Consider the following 21,438-nt stretch of genomic DNA (forward strand, 5'->3'; position numbering starts at 1 on the left):
CAGTAGAGTTCTCTGATACGCTAAATATATCTATTGGTATCTATTGGTATATCTATTGGTATCAAAAACCCGTTTTCTAGAGTTTCGGTTACCATTGAGCCGGGTCGCTCCTTACATACAGTTCGTTACCACGAACTGTTTGATTGTAATTTTATAATAAAAAGTCATTGATATCATGGACATTAACTATTGAGGGACTTATAAATTAGTCTTTGTTATGTACAGGCTAGTCAAGAATTTTCTGCTCCAAGCGGTATATCCTATTTTTTTCTGGAACGGGCTTTATGCTTACAGTAAGCCGATAGTATGTAGAATTCTACAGTTATTGGAAAATGTCATGAGCCAGTTTGTTTCAACCAATTTTGCAGATATAGCTTCCGTAATCTGTGAAGCAATAATTTTTGTTCGTTTTTTTTCAGCTCCGCTCTTTACTTCCGTAAGATTTTTTTTTTCAATTAATTCTTTTAAAGCTTTTTGCAGGCCTAAATTGTTACTCGGCTACAAAATGGCGGAACAACACCACACCCAAAAAATGCTTCAAGAAGAAGTACAGTTTAGAATGCCTGGAAAACTGAATAGTCCAGTTAACATTTCGATTGACACGGCTGTGAAAGATTAATGGAACGGAAAAGGAAAAAATTGATGCATAGAACAGTATTAGGAAATCAAGACCTTAAGAATTTTATTAGAAAAAAATTCTCAAATTGCCTCTGTTATAAAAAAAGACAGAAAAAGAAAAATGCACAAAATCAACATTATACAATAGCTCTGAGCCCGAAGTCAGAATTGATTGTTTATGATTCTACTCTTCTAGGAGCTCAATACAGCTATGAACTTCAGAGAACTTTGCTTCTTAATATACACAAGCATTTTTAAATTGGCGAAGAAGTCGACTGCACATTTAAAATTTAACTAAGAAAAATAAAACGAAGAAAAAACAGCCATTATTCAATATTAGCATTTTCCTCGTTTTTCACATCTTTTTTCTCCACTGTATGAGTCAACATTGCCATAACGGATTCAAGTTTTTGAATAAAATTCTTTCCGTCTACTTGGTCCAGATTAACTTCCTCAAAGTTTGTCTCTACTAGTGTCCAAAAACTGTCTTCAGAAAATGATGACTTATAATTATCATTCGATGGATATTTTGCAATGAATACCTGCGGCTGAGCAGATTGTGGTCCACACTTAACTGCTAGAACCCTATTTCCAAAAGGTGATTCTAGCAAACAAGCAGGTGGATTTGCCAACGGTTCTGGGGTTCCATGACCAACGTTCTGAGTAGAACCCAGAACTTGCCAACTTAAGAACCTTGCTAAGCACTGGGCTACTGTTAAATGGTGTTGGGCTACTTGTACCAAAATCAAATCACGTAGTTCTTGCGACTCATAAGATAGCATGTGAAGCTTGCCATCTCGAGTAATACATTTTATGGAAGTCTCACTCACATGAAGAACAAGGGTCGTCCGCCAAAGCGAGTCATAACCATGAGTAGCAATGCTAATTTTTACAGTAGACAAAATAGGGCTATTTATTATGTTCCAGTGGGATGAAATGCAAGGATCTTTCATATCTTTGGCAAGATTATCAATTAAAAAAGCTGTACGAGTTCGCATCACAATGTGCTGACCTTGTTTAACAATTTTCTCTAAAATAGCCTCTTCTTTAATCGTATCAAGCACTGATTGAATGTCAGCTCCGGCTGGTCCAGCTATTCTTCTCTTTTTCCCTGGTCCCATTGGTGCTGAACTCGGATGCGGCGCAGGAGGACCTAAATTCATTTGGTGAGCTTGCAGTAAAGCTTGATGCATACTATGCTCGAGAATAACATCATGTTCTCCGCGACCAATTGACGGGATCATGTTAGTTCTATCACCAGCAGATTCATCTGTATTGTGGACAAGAGAAATAACAAGATGAATACCAGGAAACAGAGATACAACAATCTTGTTTTCGACAACAAAAGGTGGGACTTGAGCTTGCAGAAAAACTGCTTCCCTGGCTAGCCGGGCAAATAGCTCTTTGCAAAATAAGACATTCTGTGCGGCTTCTAAAATTCTCTGCCAGGGGTGATCTGCTGTGGGTGGCAGGTTACTCATTCCAATTCTTCTACCACCTGAAGAGGTCAACTGAACTACATTCAAACTATCTTGGTCTTTCTGGATTGTGACTTGTACATAAGCATGTCCCCTTAATTCAACTGGGATAGTTATTCGAAGAGAGGATACTTCAAAAGTTCCGTTTTGAACGAAGTTGATAGATTCACCCCCTCCTTCCTCAGCTTTAGCAACTTCAAATGTTCCAATCTGCCGAACGCGAGATCCAACTGATTTATAGCTTAAATCTCCAAGGATAGAGGCTTTTGCGGCAGCCCCGATAGCACTTATGCTACTTAACTTTTTCAGCCTCCAGTGGAGACGCAGCTTTGCCAAATCAGCGTGAAATTGTTGTTGAGATCCTGTTTCTCGGACAGATTCACGAACTCTCAATCTTTCGGCTCCATTTATAAGCAATGTAGAGGCTGCAGTGAGGCCACGCTTCTTAGCTAAGAGCTGGGCATATGGTCTATTTTCTGTAGATTCCTGCTGCACAGGGTCAAATACCAAATATCTTTTTTGCTTAGCAATTTGCAGCACATCATGTAGAACTGAAATCTCGGCCAAAGACGCGTTTATTTTTGCCTTTACTGAGTCCCAATGATGAGATGGTAGTAGAGGAAGCGCTGGCTGACTATCTTCTTCATCCTCTGCTTTTTCAGCTGTTTCGGCAGCTACGGACCAGTCAACTTTTGACGCAAGTTTAGCTAGAGTCTCAGACAGACTTGGTGGGGCTTGATAGATTTCTTCACCAGCAAATGTGATCTCCTGAATCGTATACTCTGATGGAACTTCAACGTGAACATTGACGGACGAAACATTTTCATCCATTTGAAGCCGACTGAAATGAATATCCAGATTTTAGTTTTTGCAAAATAATAGAGGATATTATTGCTGAAAGCGAAGAAAAAATTAACCTACACAACATACCAAATAGATTTTGCTCAAACATCAAGTAGTACCACAACAGGTAAAGTTGCTCGTGTTTTTTTTTGGAACAATAACACAAATTGTTCATACACCTTGGGGTAACGAATTGCATGTAAGGTGCGACTCACGGTAACAGTAACCGAAACTCTAAAAAATTAAATTTTGCTCCTTTACATAAGAATTGGCTACTTTGTGTGATTCTAAATGAATAAAATGCACCCTTTTTAAAATCACTCGGTTGAAATTATGAGCCTGAAAAATTTGTCCTATATTTAGAAACCAGAGTGGAGCATTGCCAAAAAGGAGATTGGTCTTGATTAGAATTACACCATCAAATTCAGGATATCAGAGAGCCTTATTACAGATAATCCAAATCCCTATCTAAAAAGAAATCTTTCTTTTTTTTTGAGAAGGTTGCTTACAGACACGTTTTAATTTGTTGTTTTCGTGATTATTTTTTTTCAAAGGCAATTATATCGAACCAGTATAAGTTATAGTGCCCATTTTAAGCACCAAAAGAGATTGTGCAACAACAAAGTGGCATTTTCTACAAATTTGTGGCGAAGAACAATAATATTTGGCCCGTAGAAGACTAAAATTCAACAAGCGAAATTATCAGATAGCCAACTGATTAAGAATTATTGCAAAATTAGATATTCAGCTTCCCAGGTACAGAGGTCATAATTACACATGATGGCGCATTTGTTCCAAAAGCTACGTGCAGTCTATGCAAAATAAACGGTTAATATATCGACTTTTTATAGTGATTTTTAGCTTCATTCAGCTGAATTTATTCATTTGAGGCTTCATAAAGCTTACTTACGGTGTTGTATGGTAGTGTATCAGCTATTAGCGAGGAGGATTAACGTGAGTAGGGGGAAAGGTGCCTAAAATCCCAAAGACTTTATTTTTAGACCCAAAAGTTGTAAATTTTATTGAGCATTCGGAGCCGGAGGAGGGGTCATTAGCTTTGAAAATGTTTATTTTTAGGAATACTTTTGACTAAGCCTGTAGGATGGGTGCTGCGTGGTTACAGGTCTCCTTTTATTGCACAACTATTTTACGTCTAACATAAAACATAATTAAAAAAAAAATTCTTGACGAAAGAAAAGATCAAAGATGAAACTCAAAACTGACAACGATTACTGCTTCGGAATTTAAACAGCTTATTTTCGAAAAACTGTTACAAAATAAACTAGCTCCTGACATTTCCTTATATTTGTAGAATTTTGAAAAATTAACACTTTACTGAAAACAAAAAACTGGCACAATAAAACCCGATTAAAAGCGAAAAAACTGTTAGGTAGCCTGTGGAAAATAAAAAACTAATTTACAAGCCTTTCAATTGTCAAACCTACAATTTATAAACCTCTTTTACCGGTCATGAAATCAAAAGATTTTACCACACAACATTAATTCTCTTTAAAAAATCAAGGAAGGTTAGTTTTCAGTAAAGCACTAGTTTTTTTTTAATTCTAAAAGTAGAGGGAAATATCACGAGCCAGTTTATTTGAAACAGTTTTTCAAAAACATATTATACAAACTGCGAAGTAGTAATTTGTGTTCGCTTTAAGTTTCAACTTCGCTCTTTACTTTCAATGGAAAGATTTTTGTACAACCTGGGCAAAGAAAGTATACAAGTCAACAAGAGTTTTTTTTTTCTATAATAGGACATTAAATCCAGTTTTTACTTCACATCTCTCTTAAACTTTCCCTTACAAAAATCCGTAATTTTGCCACATAGGCAGTCCATGGGGCATCTATCCTTGGCATCTTTGAGGAGCTGCAGAAAATATATTTAACTATTTATGAAATATTATCCTATATAAAAAATATACAGATTTCAGAAACCTGTAGGGGATTAATAGAATTTAAGATGTGCAGTTGATATATAACTAACGGAAATTCGTATTATCATTGATGTAAATTATTTGCCGCAATGCTGCAAAGAATTTTGACCTCACAAAAACAATACTTTCATTAGTTTGCTTCTCGTACTTTAACATTTTAAGAGAAATGATCGTTAGAAACAAAAATTGCACCGTTCAAATTATCTTTGTTGATAACCCTATACAAAAGAAGTATACCCCCCCCTCAAACAACAAGGAAAATGCCATTTTACATGGAAGCACTGAAGCATTTTCTTTTTCTTCTTCGCCACTAATTGGGCGCAAGAAAGAGAACATCTATTTCAAAAAGTGTGTCTTATTCAAAGTTCCAACCCGAGGTACCACATCCTCAACGATGTGTCCTAACCAGTGAACTAACATGTCATGTTTGACAGAGTTCGTTCTATAATTTTGTTGTTCTCAATCACTTACCTACTAGAGCTTTATGACAATAAGATAAACTAGAACTCAAAGTTCTATTACCACTCGATGTGAATTTTTTAAGCTTTTTATAAATATACAAAATACAAAAAAAAGTTGATATAATCAAGAGCTTTGAATTGAGTTACCCGGTTTTAACCCCCCCCCCCCCGAAATTTTTGACTGAGTCGAAAATTAGTAAAACCTAGGTAAAAATCAGTATAATTAGTCGAAAACTGAGTCAAAAATTAGTAAAATCCCCCCCGAAAAAGTCAAAAATTAGTAACCTCCCCCCCCGAAAAAAAAATCCTGGATCCGCCCTTGATAGATAGTGGTATTTTTCTTGTTACACGTCAGAGGAGGAACTTTGCATACTGGATATAGAATTCTTATGAGGAATTGAGGAATTCCTGAATTGAGCCTGTAAACATGTTTCTATGATGTTACAGTTGCCTGCTAGTTCCAGTGGAGTCAGCGGGGAGGCAAGGGGGTCTGTGTTCCCTAATTTTTTTTTCTCCCGCCTAGACTTTGAAAAATACCGCTCTTGGAGATTCTCATTGAGAAACACCCCCTTTTGGTATTTCCATTGAAAACAAATACCCCCTCTATATAAATTTGAAACCCCCATAAATATTTGCTGATTGGCGCCACTAGTCTAGCCACTAGAATTAGCCTAGTTGTGTTAGTCAGCAGACAATTTAAGAAATTTATTAAGGGGACTAGGGGGGAGGCTATACAAAATGGGAGATTTCAAATCTAGCCTAAGGTTCAGGATTTATGACCATAAAGATTATGATGGTACCCTTTTCATGCTTTACAGTCTTTCCACTCCAGAAATGGCAACTAAAGTGCAATTCTGGGTGCCGTACCGAACTTTATGATGGCGCTATCAAGACAAAATAAAAAACACATGAATATAAAAAGAACACCTTTCAAATAAGTCCTTAAATGGCTCTCTATGAAGTTTCAGTGCCCCACTAGCGGCGAAAGTAAAAAAAGGCTTACTATGCAATCAGTACTTATTATGCAAAAACTTTCATTGTTGATTAAGGTGGGGGGGGGCTACAATTTTGCAGCTGGAGATTCTAATAGTGTACATTTCATTTCGATTCAATACCCTTTTAACGGGACTTAAGGCTCTTTTTCAAAATTCCTATAAATTTGTATTCGCAATAACATTTTACTATTAAAATTAATCAAAATAGTAGATGCTATTCCTGAAACAACCGCAAATGACAATTTTTCTCACTAGACAGTTTTTTTTCAAAGAGCCTTTTAAAAATAGTGTTCACTATGGGCCAGGGTTCGTTCTTTACTAGGTAGCAGCTATCACTGCAACCATGATGCTTACCTTCAAAGAAGGGGAAAGGATGGGGGGATCCCATATAAAAAAAATACCTGTTCAAAGTTAAAAATGATAGAACATTCTTTTTTATATTTCACAACAATTCCCCCTTAAATATTTTAAAGAGTGCAGTCTTTCAGGGATTTCCGAAACACTGTTATACGAATGTTAAACCTAAACTAAAAAACAGGGGTTATGCTTATATCAAGGGTAGAAAAGGTGCAGCCTCCCAAACATGTTAAGCCGAATCAAACACTGCGAAACAGCTACCTGTAATTAGTAAAAACCAACCCTTACCAATAAAAACCAAAAACTAAGTTTAGACATATATTTGTCTCAACACTATTTGGTTCAACACAACCTGTTATTTATATAAAAAAAAAAAGAGGATACGCCACTAAACCCTTAAAGTCCAAACCGGCAGTGCTGATATCCATTTCAAGGCTTTTCAACCAGGAAGTGCAATGAGGGGTTGGTGGTCAGCTATCCTGTGCTTTCGCACACCCTTCCTGCTTACCTTCTCCGATTTTTTCCTGGTACCTATTTAGAGCTGGGTCAACTCAGGCTGAGCTAATAGGGTCACGCCAGTGACCCCCGTCTCAAACCATAAAACCGACCACGCCAGTAATCGAACCCAAACCCTTCAAACTAAGGATTCCAAATCCAGGGCACCAACCATTTATACTTAAAAGCGCGCCTACTATTTATACTCCTACTAAATACACAATATGTATTAATTTTATGTTGCTCTTCAGAGGCTATTAGCATATGAACACTTGCATAATTTTTTACATAGCCATTTTGTTCAGCATAGTCCAAAGGGCCAATATGACCCTGAGGAAAGGACTGTATGTTAAAAAAAATTCCATTTTGTACATATGGTATTTGTTATTGGTAAGTATTCAGACATTTTTCGAGGGGGGAGGAGATTCTCCACGGAGATTATTCTCCGTGGGAGGAAAGTTTCCAGGGACGAACTTTCCAGGAGAAATTTCACAAGGGGAAGGGGGGATTTGCCAGAATTCCGGTACGAAATTCATTATCTTTATTTATCTTACTTTCTCTTTGGCGACTCAATTTTACATGTGGAGATGTTTCGGGGGAATTATCCGAGGAGAATTTTCAGCAGGGTTGGAATTTTCTGGTGATTTTTCCGTGGAGCAGGGGGGGGGAGACTTTTCCGCGACAAAAATTATTCATGAGGGGTTTTTTCACGGATGAAACTTTCCATTGGGGTGGGGGAGGATTTCCGGGAAAAAATTTCCACGGTCGGAGGGGGGGGGGAGTCCGGCATTATTTGAAAAACGATCATAAACTTAGTAAAAAACAAATTTTTTTCAAATGAAAATATGCTAAGGACAATTTTTCAGGTGGAATTGTCCGCAGGAAATTTTCCAGTGGAATATTCAGCGAGGATGGATTTGTCCAGGGGATTTACACGGGAGGACTTTCCATGGAGAATTTCTTCACGGTAGGTATTTTCCAAAAGGAAGGGGGGCAGTTTTTCAAAGTAGTTTTTGTAGTTTTCTGGTATTTTTCTCGAAAAACAAAGTAGTTTTTCCACTGAAATTAAGGAGCAACATTAAAACTTGAGCGTGAAGACCGACGAATTGAGGAAGGGGCAGCCTTCCTTATAAACGGAATAATTTCTGTTCGTTTTAAGTTTTAATGCTGCTCCTTACTTTCAGTTGAAAAAACTTTTTTTTAATATAATATAGGACGAAACGTATAGTACAGTTGCCGAGGGGATAAAACGAGATTTTTATCTCGCTTCATCATCATGCAAAAACTTAAAATCAAATATAGTCATCGTTCCAGATAAGGTTAGCCCCCTCGTATTTAGGATAACCTTGGATATGGTATTAAAACGAACAGAAATAACAACCAACAATTTTTCAGATGCAAATAAAGAGCGACATTGAAATCAGCTGAATGAGCTTTGAATACGAGTGAAAAGCTTTTTTCACCGGGCAGTTTTTTAAATACTTTTTTTTTTTTTTAGCTTACTGAAGGGAATGTGAGGAGGATTAAAGACGATGCTGCAAGTATCAGATTAAAAATTAATGTGCATTGAGGTTCCAATGGCACACTGCTGATACTTCCAAGTCTATCCATTCCAGAAACGATAAAATAAAGTCCTATTTTTGGTGCCATTTGCCACTGTACGATGGCGTTGTCAAGACAAATTTATATCAAGCACGTTTATGTAAGCATTAGCTATCTACAATGTTTGTTTGTGCCCCACTAGTACTGGAGAAAAAAAAGAAAAAAAAAAGAAATAAACACATCAGAGTTTCAAGTTCTTTCCCAAAATGCCCCAAAAATGTATTTTGTAACTAACTTTTTCTGTCAATATAAACATAAATAAGATTTTCCATTTCTGATTCAAACTTGATTTTTTCTTCTTTTATTGCATTGGGAAACTTTTTTTAGAGTGCGTTTTTAAGATTCGATTTACTAGGGCACTGAGATCAGGGGCGAATCTTCAGCATTTTTAATGGGGGGAGGGAAGAGGTGTTCATATCTGGATATTCAAAGGGCATGGGATGTATAATATTTTTTTCTCTCCACATTATTGGGGGGGGGGCAGCTGCCCCCCGTGCCACCCCCAAACGACGCCCCTGGCTGGCATGGGGATTATAAAAGAGGAAGAGGGGGATTGTAAGCCTCCCGGTAAGAGTTTTCAACTATGGATATTTTATCAGCGGCCTTGTTATGCTCCCCAGCCTTTCAGCCCAAGAAACGGTGCCAAAAAGTGCTATATGGCACTTTATGAATGCTTTATTAAGAAAAATTTTTTTAGAATTTTTTTTATGAAGAAAATTTTTTTTATTAATAGATATGATCACAGGCTTTCAAATAGCCCGCTAAACATCTTTCTAAATCTTACGGTAGTCTGCTAGCCCTAGCAAACACGTCACTGCTACCCATGCCAAAAAGTGATTTCCCATTTTTCAAAAAGAGGCTTGGAACCTCCAATTCAGAGTTGTCGACCAAAGTGATTCCGATGCTGCAATTTTCGAACGGACGCCGTTTTTGAAGAGTATCAAGTTTTTTTTGAAATTAAGAATATCTGTTTCTACAATAAACTCTTACTATTGAGATAAGCCTATATTACAGTTTTCATTCCAAAATCACCTTCAAATCAAAAATGTTGCCATATGTCTGGTATGATGTGTTCTTTGAGTTTATTATCATCCGTTATTTTGTTGTTCGTGTTATTAATATATATATATATATATATATATATATATATATATATATATATATATATATATATATATATATATATATATATATATATATATATATATATATATATATTATATATATATATATATATATATATATATATATATATATATATATATATATATATATTTATATATATATATATATATATATATTTATTATTGTTGCCATGTAGCCAATGAGCTTTTGGCAGATAAGTCATTATTATTGTCAGTATATTTCTAGTTAGTAATAACAGAATTAGAAACTATATTAAAAAGCACAGGCGCCAGAATTTTATTACGTTGATGATACTATCCTTAATGATCTGACAGAAGGAATAAGGAGAAGAAAAAAGAAGGTCTGAAGGAATAAGGAGAAGGAAAAGAAAAAGATCTGTCAAAATCGAAAGTGGGACTATTTTTACGACACTAAAAAAAAGGTCGTTATATGATGGATCAAAGAGTATAGGTAACTTATAAGGGTGGGAACTGGTGCCAGTATCGGCAAAAAAAAAAAAAACATCAACGCCATCTAGCATTGGGTGACACTTGGCACTTTTAAGTGTGATAATAAGAATTATGAATATTATAATTTTATTTGATAAAATTAGGGTAGTAATAAATATCTGATCTGAATTCCTGACTGAAAAATTATTACAGAGCATGAAAAATGTCAAGTGTCGCCATACGCTAGATGGTGCTGATAGTTTTTTTTTGAGGATACTAGCACCAGTTCCCATTGTTATAAGTTACCTATAATCTTTGGGATTGACGATCAATGTTTGGGCTGTACAGAAGCAACAAAATATTAAATAACCACATCTTATCAAAATGCAATGAGGAAATACTCCAATGACAGGTGAAAAAAACACACTGATTTCATGTTGTTAAATAGAGATTGGAAAGTGAATTTCTGACTTATTCAGAATGAATACAATTATCAAGCTTCATTAAAATACAACACGGAAATGATACTACTATGAGAGCTTCAAAAAGCCTACGGACGGGTTCGTTTCCAGAAACCGTTTTTGCATAAATTTAGACAATTACAAGTTGTTAATTACCTCTCAGAGAACATTACGTGCTTCATTTAAATATCTTGATTTCAACTTTTCTTTCTGGACAAGAATGTATAGGAAACAAACATTAGAGTGAATATATAAAGAAGTGATGCTGTGAATATACCTTCTTTTGAACTATGTTGAAATACATCTAAGGCTCGTCCACTGGTGATTACCAGGGATATCCGAGACCAGGGTTACCAATACATTTGGTACCACAGCGGCTACATCAGTGGTTCCCACCTGATTTTGGGTCATATCTCACCTAGGCATTTTAAAATCCTAATGCCCCCTCGTGATTTTAAATTTTGTTATCCAAAAATTTACGTATATTCCCCTGAAGGAAGCTTAAAAGGCCAACAACTAGGTATCTTTTTTTCGGGTCGTCCTCTAGGCATATTCTATACAAATAAAAAATATTGTCCGAATACAAAACGTTTTATACAATATATGACGTCATTGCAATATTATCAACTATGTGTTTTCCTCTTTAAATGCATATGATGTAACATCATTCACATGCAAAATGGGGGCCTGCACCCTACGTTGGGAATCTAATGGGGTCTAAATGAACAAAAAAGGGACACCTTTAGGGTCCCTACAGAGAACTGCTGGCTCGGCTTTATTCGAAATCAAGTCCAAGACCTCTCGTTCTAACTAATTGTCCAAGACCTCTCGTTCAAGTCCAAGGTCAAGTCCAAGACCTCTCGTTCTAACTAACATTTAGTCCCATGTTCCATCAAGTTTAAGTTTTTGGAAAGTTTGGCCGTTTTCAAGAAAGCAAAGAAAATGAACGTTCAATTGAAACGAGAGGAAAATCTTTATTAATAAGAAACTACAAACCAGAAAATCACAAGTATATTTTTTTGCAAGAAAAGAGCAGCCATGAGAATTAACCAGAATTTGGTTAGTAAAGAAAAGTAAAGAACTCCATTAAAACAAAAATTAGCAAAAATAAAATCAAATAATCTACCAAGCTTGAAACTACCACAAATTAGCATTGATAAATAAATGAAACCCAAAACGAACAGAAATTAACATAAATAACCGAGTCAAACTCAAAACGAGCAGAAATTAACATGAGTAGAGCTCAAAACCCCTATGCCTTCCCAAGGCCAGAGTATAATTTGCACTTTACTGAAAAAAATACAAATGAATGTGGATTGTCAGTTTAATATACATACATTGATTTTTAGTAATCAAAGTGTTAATATTATTAATAAGTGCAAATTTTGTTCTGGCCTTGGGAAGGCATAGGGGTTTTGCGCCCAACTTATGTTAATTTCTGCTCGTTTTGAGTTTGACTCGGTTATTTATTGTAATTTCTGTTCGTTTTGGGTTTCATTTATTCATCGATCTTGATTTGTGGTAGTTTCACGCTTGGTAGATTATTTGATTTTATTTTTGCTCATTTTTGGTTTTATAGAGTTCATAACTTTTCTTTGAAAAACTTATTTTGTGGAGAATTTTTTTCTAAGTAACTTCAAAAAATGGCCTTTTTAGACTGTAAAGTGTCCTGGGGTTAAAAGATTTTGAAGTACCAAAGTGAACCTTGGCATCCACGACTGAAACTCAATTCCCCCCAGCTACAAGTCCTGGTCAATAGAACAGCGTAGACATAGTAAAGAGCAATACATCTTTCGTATTTGTTTTGGGCTCATCATACAGAAAAGACGCTTACGGAAATTTAAGGGGAAGCTTACTCAAATGGAACTGTTTTTTCAATGGCCAAAACCAATCAGAAGGTAACCTCGAGCGCTTTTAAAGTATCAATCACATCCCTGTAACACCCAACGGCCTCGGGTCAACATTCAAACAGTCATTTTGGTCAGTGGAATCAAAAAAAATAATGCCCCTCCAAGTAAAACCCAATTCCCATTTGGCAATGACCCCAAATCATGTAAATAGCCTATATAAATCACATGCTACACATAAACATTTTAATAGAAAGTTGCCTTTGGACCCGTGTCCCCTAAATTTCCCCCGTCCGAGTTTTACAGATATATACATTTTGTGCGTTTTTTTAACTCGAGATTACTCGGGAATGAAATAGAGAATTATGTCAACTGATGAAATTTTGATCATTAAAACAATTATGATCAGCATATGCAATAGCGTAATTAAGGGGTACCAACATAGGTCGACCCCCTCTTCAGTAGAGTAGTACCTTATACTTCTATGGGACATATAGGTAAACATTTCTACGGGACGTATACACCTTTTCAAAGAGAGTGAGTAGCCCCATGCATATAGGTAATACTTCTACGGGACGTATACACCTTTTCAAAGAGAGTGAGTATCCCCATGCATATAGGTAATACTTATACGGGACGTATACACCTCTTCAAATAGAGTGAGTACTATCTCACACAGTTTGACGTTCAAGTTGCCAATAAAATTATGTTTTGAGGAGATTACGTTTCCTTGTCTTCTTTAGATGGGTTTTTGAAAGCACAGTGTGTACATGTGTGTAGGCTTTGTTATTTAAAAAATTGGACGCTCCAATCAGAATTCTTTGATTGACATTTGCAAAAAAAGGGTAATTAGTGATTGGATAATTTTTAACATGAAAAGTATTTAGTTTAAATAATTCTAGGAGGAATTGAGTTTTATGGATGGTATGGAAAAATGGTATATGTTAAATATTCGGGTAAACATACGACTATAAATAAGGTTATTGTGTCTTTCTGTGAGAGGGGGGGGTAAGTATTTAGTTTAAATAATACTAGGAGGAATTGAGTTTTATGGCTGGTGTGGAAAAATGGTACGTGTTGAATATTCGGGTAAACATACGACTAAGAAACGCTTCACTATAGATAAGGCTGTTGTGTTTTTCTGAACTTTCTGAGGGAGGCGGGGGTAACTATTTAGTTTAAATAGTTCTAGGAGGAATTGAGTTTTATGGATGGTATGGAAAAATGGTACATGTTAAAAATTCGGGTAAACATTCGACTATAAATAAGGCTATTGTGTCTTTCTGAACTTTCGGTGAGAGGCGGGGGTAAGTATTTAGTTTAAATAATTCTAGGAGGAATTGAGTTTTGTGGATGGTGTTGAAAAATGGTACATGTTAAATATTCGGGTAAACATACGACTAAGAAACGCTTCACTATAAATAAGGCTATTGTGTTTTTCTGAACTTTCTTGGGCGAAGGTAACTATTTAGTGTAAATAATTCTAGGAGGAATTGAGTTTTATGGATGGTATGGAAATATGGTACTTGTTAAATATTCGGGTAAACATACGACTAAGAAACGCTTCACTATAAATATGGCTATCGTGTTTTTCCGAACTTTCTAGGGCGGGGTAAGTATTAATTTTAAATAATTCTAGGAGGAATTGATTTTTGTGGGTGGTACGGAAAAATGGTGCGTGTTAAATATTCGGGTAAACATTCAACTATAAATAAGGCTATTGTTTGTTTCTGAACTTTCTGTGAGAGGTGGGGGTAAGTATTTAGTTTAAATAATTCTAGGAGGAATTGAGTTTCGTGGATGGAGTGGAAAAATGGTACGTGTTGAATATTTGGGTAAACATACGACTAAGAAACACTTCACTATACATAAGGCTATTGTGTTTTTCTGAACTTTCTAGGGCGGGCGAAAGTATTTAGTTTAAATAATTCTATGAGGAATTGATTTTTGTGGGTGGTACAGAAAAATGGTACATGTTAAATATTCGGGTAAACATTCGACTATAAATAAGGCTATTGTGTCCTTCTGAACTTTCTGTGAGAGGCGAGGGTAAGTATTTAGTTTAAATAAGTCGAGGAGCAATTGAGTTTTGTAGGTGCTGTGGAAAAATGGTACTTTTTGAGGATTCAGATAAAAATTCAAAAAAGAAAATAGTCACTACAACCAAGGCTATTGTGTTTTTCCGATCTTTCTAGGGCGGGGATAACGATGTAGTTTAATTAATTCTAGGAGGAATTAATTATTGTGGCTGATGTGGAAAAATGGTACTTGTTAAATATTTGGGTAAACATACGACTATAAATAAGGCTATTGTGTCTATCTGAACTTTCTGTGAGAGGCGGGGGTAAGTATTTAGTTTAAATAATTATAGGAGGACGTGATTTTCCAGGCTGGTCTGGAAAAATGGTACGTGTTAAATATTCAGGTACACATATGACTAAGAAACGCTTCACTATAAATAAGGCTATTGTGTTTTTCTGAACTTTCTAGGGCGGGGGTAAGTATTTATTTTAAATAATTCTAGGAGGAATTGAGTTTTATGGATGGTATGGAAAAATGGTACTTGTTAAATATTCGGGTAAACATACGACTAAGAAACGCTTCACTATAAATAGGGCTATCGTGTTTTTCCGAACTTTCTAGGGCGGGGTAAGTATTAATTTTAAATAATTCTAGGAGGAATTGATTTTTGTGGGTGGTACGGAAAAATGGTACGTGTTAAATATTCGCGTAAACATTCCACTATAAATAAGGCTATTGTTTCTTTCTGAACTTTCTGTGAGAGGCGGGGGTAAGTATTTAGTTTAAATAATTCTAGGAGGAATTGAGTTTCGTGGCTGGTGTGGAAAAATGGTACGTGTTGAATATTCGGGTAAACATACGACTAAGAAACACTTCACTATACATAAGGCTATTGTGTTTTTCTGAACTTTCGAGGGCGGGGGTAAGTATTTAGTTTAAATAATTCTAGGAGGAATTGATTTTTGTGGGTGGTACGGAAAAATGGTACATGTTAAAAATTCGGGTAAACATTCGACTATAAATAAGGCTATTGTGTCTTTCGGAACTTTCTGTGAGAGGCGAGGGTAAGTATTTAGTTTAAATAATTCTAGGAGGAATTGAGTTTTGTGGCTGGTGTGGAAAAATGGGACGTGTTGAATATTTGGGTAAACTTACGACTAAGAAACTCTTCACTATAAATAAGGCCATTGTGTTTTTCTGAATTTTCTAGGGCGGGGTAACTATTTAGTTTAAATAATTCTAGGACGAATTGAGTTTTATGGATGGTATGGAAAAATGGTACATGTTAAATATTCGGGTAAACATACGACTATAAATAAGGCTATTGTGTCTTTCTGAACTTTCTGTGAGAGGCGGGAGTAAGTGTTTAGTTTAAATAATTCTAGGAGGAATTGAGTTTTGTGGCTGGTGTGGAAAAATGGTACGTGTTGAATATTCAGGTAAACATACGACTAAGAAACGCTTCACTATAAATAAGGTTATTGTGTTTTTCTGAACTTTCTAGGTCGGGGGTAACTATTTAGTTTAAATAATTCTAGGAGGAATTGAGTTTTATTGATGGTATGGAAAAATGGTACTTGTTAAATATTCGGTTAAACATACTACTAAGAAACACTTCACTATAAATAAGGCTATCGTGTTTTTCCAAACTTTCTAGGGTAGGGGTAACTATTTAGTTTAAATAATTCTAGGAGGAATTGAGTTTTGTGGGTGGTACGGAAAAATGGTACGTGTTAAATATTCGGGTAAACATTCGACTATAAATAAGGCTATTGGGTCTTTCTGAACTTTCTGTGAGAGGCGGGGGTAAGTATTTAGTTTAAATAATTCTAGGAGGAATTGAGTTTTGTGGCTGGTGTGGAAAAATGGTACGTGTCGAATATTCCTGCTAATCCCAACACAGCTCCAGAGTTCAAATCTGAAGGAAGCAAAGGAAAGTCAATCTTGAGGGCCTGAAGGATATTGGACAATGTCCTATAAGAGTATCAGCGGTGTCAGCTGCAACCTAGTAAAGAGTGAACCACAGCCACAACCCTAGCAAGAGTGAACCCATACCAACTACCAGTTTAAAAAAGCGTTTTGAAAGAAAAGTGTCTACTGAGGATGAATTGCATACTGAAGCTAATTCAGCAATGGTCACTTTAATTTCAGATTAAATAAAAATAACAAGTTTTTTAAACTGCGAGTAAGGAGCGACATTAAAATTTGAAACGAACAGAAATTATTCCGTATATGAAAGGGGCTGTCCCCTCCTCAACGCCTCGCTCTTTACGCTAAAGTTTTTTATTGTTTTAAAAAATAAAGTTGTGAGACAGTCAAACTTTAGCGTAAAGAGCGAGGCTTTGAGGAGGGGACAGCCCCTTCCATATGCAGAATAATTTCTGTTCGCTTTATGTTTTGATGTCGCTCCTTCCTTTCAGATTAAAAAACTTGTTTTTTTTATTTAATTTCTGATCGTTTTTTAGTTAATACATTTTTTATTTTGACTCACCGTCATTGAATAAGTAAACAAAATTTGCAAAAAAAATTTCTCTTCTTTTGCTAAATGACTGTCTCTAAATTTGGTTCTGACGTAATTTACAAATTAACTTGCGCAACGAACTTCTATATTCGTATATTTTTCTTCTGGCAAAAAATACGTTGCAGATATAGTTGCAGATTTTTGCAGATATGAGCTTGAAAGCCTATGTAACAGGGTTTTGTGATACGCTGAATCTGACGGTGGGATTTTCATTAAAATTCTTTCACTTTTAGGGGATGTTTTCTCCCTCTTTAAAAAATCAGGTAAGTTTTCTCAGGCTTTTAGATCTTGATAAGTAATACTAAACCTTAAAACATCTATATATTTAGAATCAGCATTGTAAGGCTCTTCCTTTGATATATTTATTTAAATCGAAATTCTGGTTTTTAAAGTTCCGATTAGTATTGAGCCGTATCGCTTGTTGTTGTTTTTTATTACGTATGTTATTACGTATATGAGGGGGTTCTCCCCTTAGTCAATACCACGCTCTTTACGTTAAAAGTTAAAAAAATTTTAATTCACAAACCCTAGAATCACAAAGGCCGTTTAATTAGAATAGATAGCTCTTTTGAAAGCACTAAAAAAAACTGTAGCGTAAAGAGCGAGGCATTGACTTGGGGGAGAACCCCCTCATATACGTAATAATTTCTGTTCTTTTTAAGTTCTAATGTTGCTTCTTACTTTCAGTTGAAAAAAAACTTATTTTGTATAATGTAATTTCTGATCGTTTTTTAAATAATGCTTGGAAATCTGGCGCACCCTTCATAGAAATGTCCCTTACCCCAAAGAAACATCCTCCATGGAAACACTCTCCCGAGTAACCCCTTCCTCCAGCCCCCCCCCCACCTGAAAAAAATCCTTCCTGAAAATGTCTGTATACTTCGCAATAACCAATAAAATATGTAAGCAATGGACAAAGTTCATATCTTGCAGCCCTTCCCCTGGGAACTGCGGGGGATCAAGTCATCCTAAAAGACATGTTTATTAGATTTTCGACTATGTTAAACAAAATGGCTATCTCAAAATTTTAATTGGGTGACTTTGAGAAAAAAATGAGCGTGGGAGGGGGCCTAGTTGCCCTCCATTTTTTGGAGGGCACGCATCGTGATCTTTCTTCGAGCAAAAAATGCAAATTTCCACCTTTTTGCAGATAGGAGCGTTAAACATCTTTAATAGGGTTCTCTGATAAGCTGAATGAGATGCTTTAATTTTCGTTAAAGTTAATTAACAGTGCAAAATTCCACATTTTTGTAGATAGGAGTTTGAAGCTTCTTTAATAATGTTCGTTGATAAGCTGAATCTGATGGTGTGAATTTCGTTAAAGTTAATTAAAAAAGTTGCAATAAAAACAAAATTTTATTGTTTAAAAAAAATTGAGTTTTGAGAAAGTCAAACTTTAGCGTAAAGAGCGAGGCGTTCAGCAAGGGACAGCCCCTTTCAAATACGGAATAATTTCTGTTCATTTTAAGTCTTAACGTCGTTCCTTACTTTCAGTTAAAAAATTTTTTTTTTTTTTATTTCATTTGTGAACGTTTTTTATTTAATGCAGGTTTTGATTTTGGCTCACCGTACATGAATAATTAAAACGAAATTTGCATATTAATTTTACTTTTATTTGGTTAAATGGCTTTCTGGAAACTTGTTGAATTTTATTTACGAACGTTTTTATTAGTAATAAATATACGTAACTTACGAACGAACTTCTATATTCATATATTTTTAATACGTATATTAAGGGGTTTGTCCCCTAGTCAATACCTTGCTCTTTAAGCTAAAGTTCGAATTTTGTTCCAATTCTTTAAAAATGACCCCTTAATCACAAAGGCCGTTAATTAGAAAAAATAGCTCTTACGAAAGTACTAAAAAATCTTTGGCTTAAAGAGCGAGGCATTGACTAGAAGGTGGACCCAATCATATAGCTAATATTTTTTTGTTTGTTTTAAGTTTTAATGTTGCTCCTTACTTTCAGTTGAAAAACTTGCTTTTTTATATTTAATTTCTGATTTTTTTTTTTTTAATACTGATGGGAAATCCGGCGCCCCCTTCATAGCAATGTCTCTTTCCCCAGTACAACTTCCTTCATGAAAAGATCCTCCCATATAACCCCCGCCCCACCCCCATCCCCCACTAACAGAAAAAATTCCTCCTGAAAACTTCTGTATAGTTCCCAATAACCAATACTATATGTTAACATTGGGTAAATTTCATAACTTTCAGCCCTCCCCCTGGGGACTTCGATGGTTTAAGTCATCCTAAAAGACATAGTTATAATATTTTCGACCATGCTGAACAAAATGGCTATCTCAAAATTTTGATCGGGTGACTTTGGGGAAAAAAATGAGCGTGGGAGGGGGCCTAGTTACCCTCCATTTTTTTGGTCACTTAAAAAGGCAAATAGAAATTTTAATTTCCATTCCAATGAGCCCTCCCACGATATTCTAGGACCACTGGGTCTATACGATCATCCCTGGGAAAAAAAACAAACAAACAAACAAATAAACACGCATCTGTGATCTTTCTTCTGGCAAAAAAAATGGAAAATTCCACATTTTTGTAGATAGGAGCTTGAAACCTCTACAGTAGGGTTCTCTGATACGCTGAATATGATGATGTGATTTTCATTAAGGTTCTATAGCTTTTAGGGGGTCTTTCCCGCTTTTTTCAAAAATCAGCCAAATTTTCTCAGGCGCGTAACTTTTGATAAGTAAGATTAAACTTGATGAAACTTATATATTTAAAATCAGAATTAAAATCTGATTCTTTTGATGTATCTATTGGTATCAAAATTCCGTTTTTTAGAGTTTCGGTTACCATTGAGCCGGGTCGCTCCTTACTTACAGTTCGTTACCACGAACTGTTTGATACTCTTAATAGTAAAAGCTTATTGTGAAAACTTCAAAAATATCCGGAAACCTCTCAAAAATAGAGTCAGTTCGAAATGAAAGTTGCACCATTAGAATCAACATGGTCAAAATTCCGTATAAGAGAATTACAATTACCCACTTAGAACAACAAGGAAAATCACCTTTTTTCATGGGAAGCACAAAATATCACTTTTTTTGCTTTTTTCAAGGGGGTCATCATAAAGAAGCACTAAGTTGGAAATCATGAACGATTTTTTTTTTCTGGGAAGGGAGACGCCGATTGTAAAAAAAAGTCTAGATAATTTGATCAGGGAGCGTCCAGAAATTCAAAGAAGTTTCAAGTATCAGGGGATTCCTAAATTAGCCCCTGCCTTCAACCCTAGGCAAATCAAAGCCTATTTATAATAAACAAATAAAATGGGTATTAATCAAATTTAAGTACTCTAAACTAAATAGTGTTTTAACAAAACTTGAATTAATTTATGTTTAGAAATTTTCTATCTATTAGTTTTAAAAATAATAGTATTACTTATTTTTAACCCTAGAAAAATTATATATTTTTTTTTTTAATTGTCTTTAAAAGCTGAAAAGAAGATAGACAGAAAAAAATGCTCCACTGGTCTTCTACCTAAACGGCTATTTTAATTCTAATTCTAAAACAGCAATTTTACCCTCTATTTCCTAGGGAATACCTTATTTTACGAATTTTACCTTATTTTACCAATTTTACTGACCGGGTTTCTGTTTTATGGTAATTTTACAACATTACAGGGGTGCGATTACTCATTAGACTCAGAAAGGGGCGGCACTTTTAGAGTCTGCCCAGGCGGTACCCATGTTAGTGACGCAACTGAGATTTTGACTATCCAGAATCAAAACACATTATATTAGACGTCCGGAATCAAACTACATTATATCTATCATTTCACAATTATAAATTTTTTATTTAACAATATATATCTATTCATTAAAAAATTCATCAAACATATCTAGGAAAATATTAATCTTGAAGATAGTAAACTGAAAATACTGAAAATAGTAAAACTAAGAATGAAAACTGAGAATAGTCAAAACAGTAATCTTGCAATAGTAAACCAACATGAGGTCAAACTGAAAAGGAAGAACAAAACATGGGATGAAAATTATGTGGAGTCTCACAAAGTTAGGTTATTTGCTGCAATCTTCGCATTTAATCTTGAAGATAGTAAACTGAAAATACGAAAATATTGAAAATATTGTTGATTTCAAAACTAAGAATAAATGCAATGGAGAATTACAAAATCAAACAGCATTAAATATTATTCACAAGTAGTATTTAGTTTCCATTTAATTTGTAAGTTAAGGACAAATAAGAGCGTTGGTT

At 35.2% G+C, this 21,438-nt stretch overlaps 2 protein-coding genes across 4 annotated transcripts in view; both read right to left on the reverse strand.

Moving 5' to 3' along the window:
- Positions 1-21,438, reverse strand: part of LOC148945472 (transmembrane protein 70 homolog, mitochondrial) — a 68,643-nt gene that overhangs the window by 35,005 nt on the left and 12,200 nt on the right. The window lies entirely within an intron of this gene.
- LOC148945473 (mediator of RNA polymerase II transcription subunit 17-like) overlaps positions 666-21,438 on the reverse strand; it is a 32,964-nt gene continuing 12,191 nt past the window's right edge. For both annotated transcript variants that reach the window (XM_089098823.1, XM_089098822.1), the window contains exon 2: positions 666-2,937. In XM_089098823.1, the coding sequence (XP_088954949.1) occupies positions 945-2,927 (1,983 nt within the window). In that variant the 5' untranslated portion in view covers positions 2,928-2,937 and the 3' untranslated portion in view covers positions 666-944. The remainder of the gene's footprint in view (positions 2,938-21,438) is intronic.

Source organism: Artemia sp. Qi Xiang Cuo, chromosome 13, assembly GCF_049724085.1.
Source record: "Artemia sp. Qi Xiang Cuo chromosome 13, ASM4972408v1, whole genome shotgun sequence".
NCBI lineage: Eukaryota > Metazoa > Arthropoda > Branchiopoda > Anostraca > Artemiidae > Artemia > Artemia sp. Qi Xiang Cuo.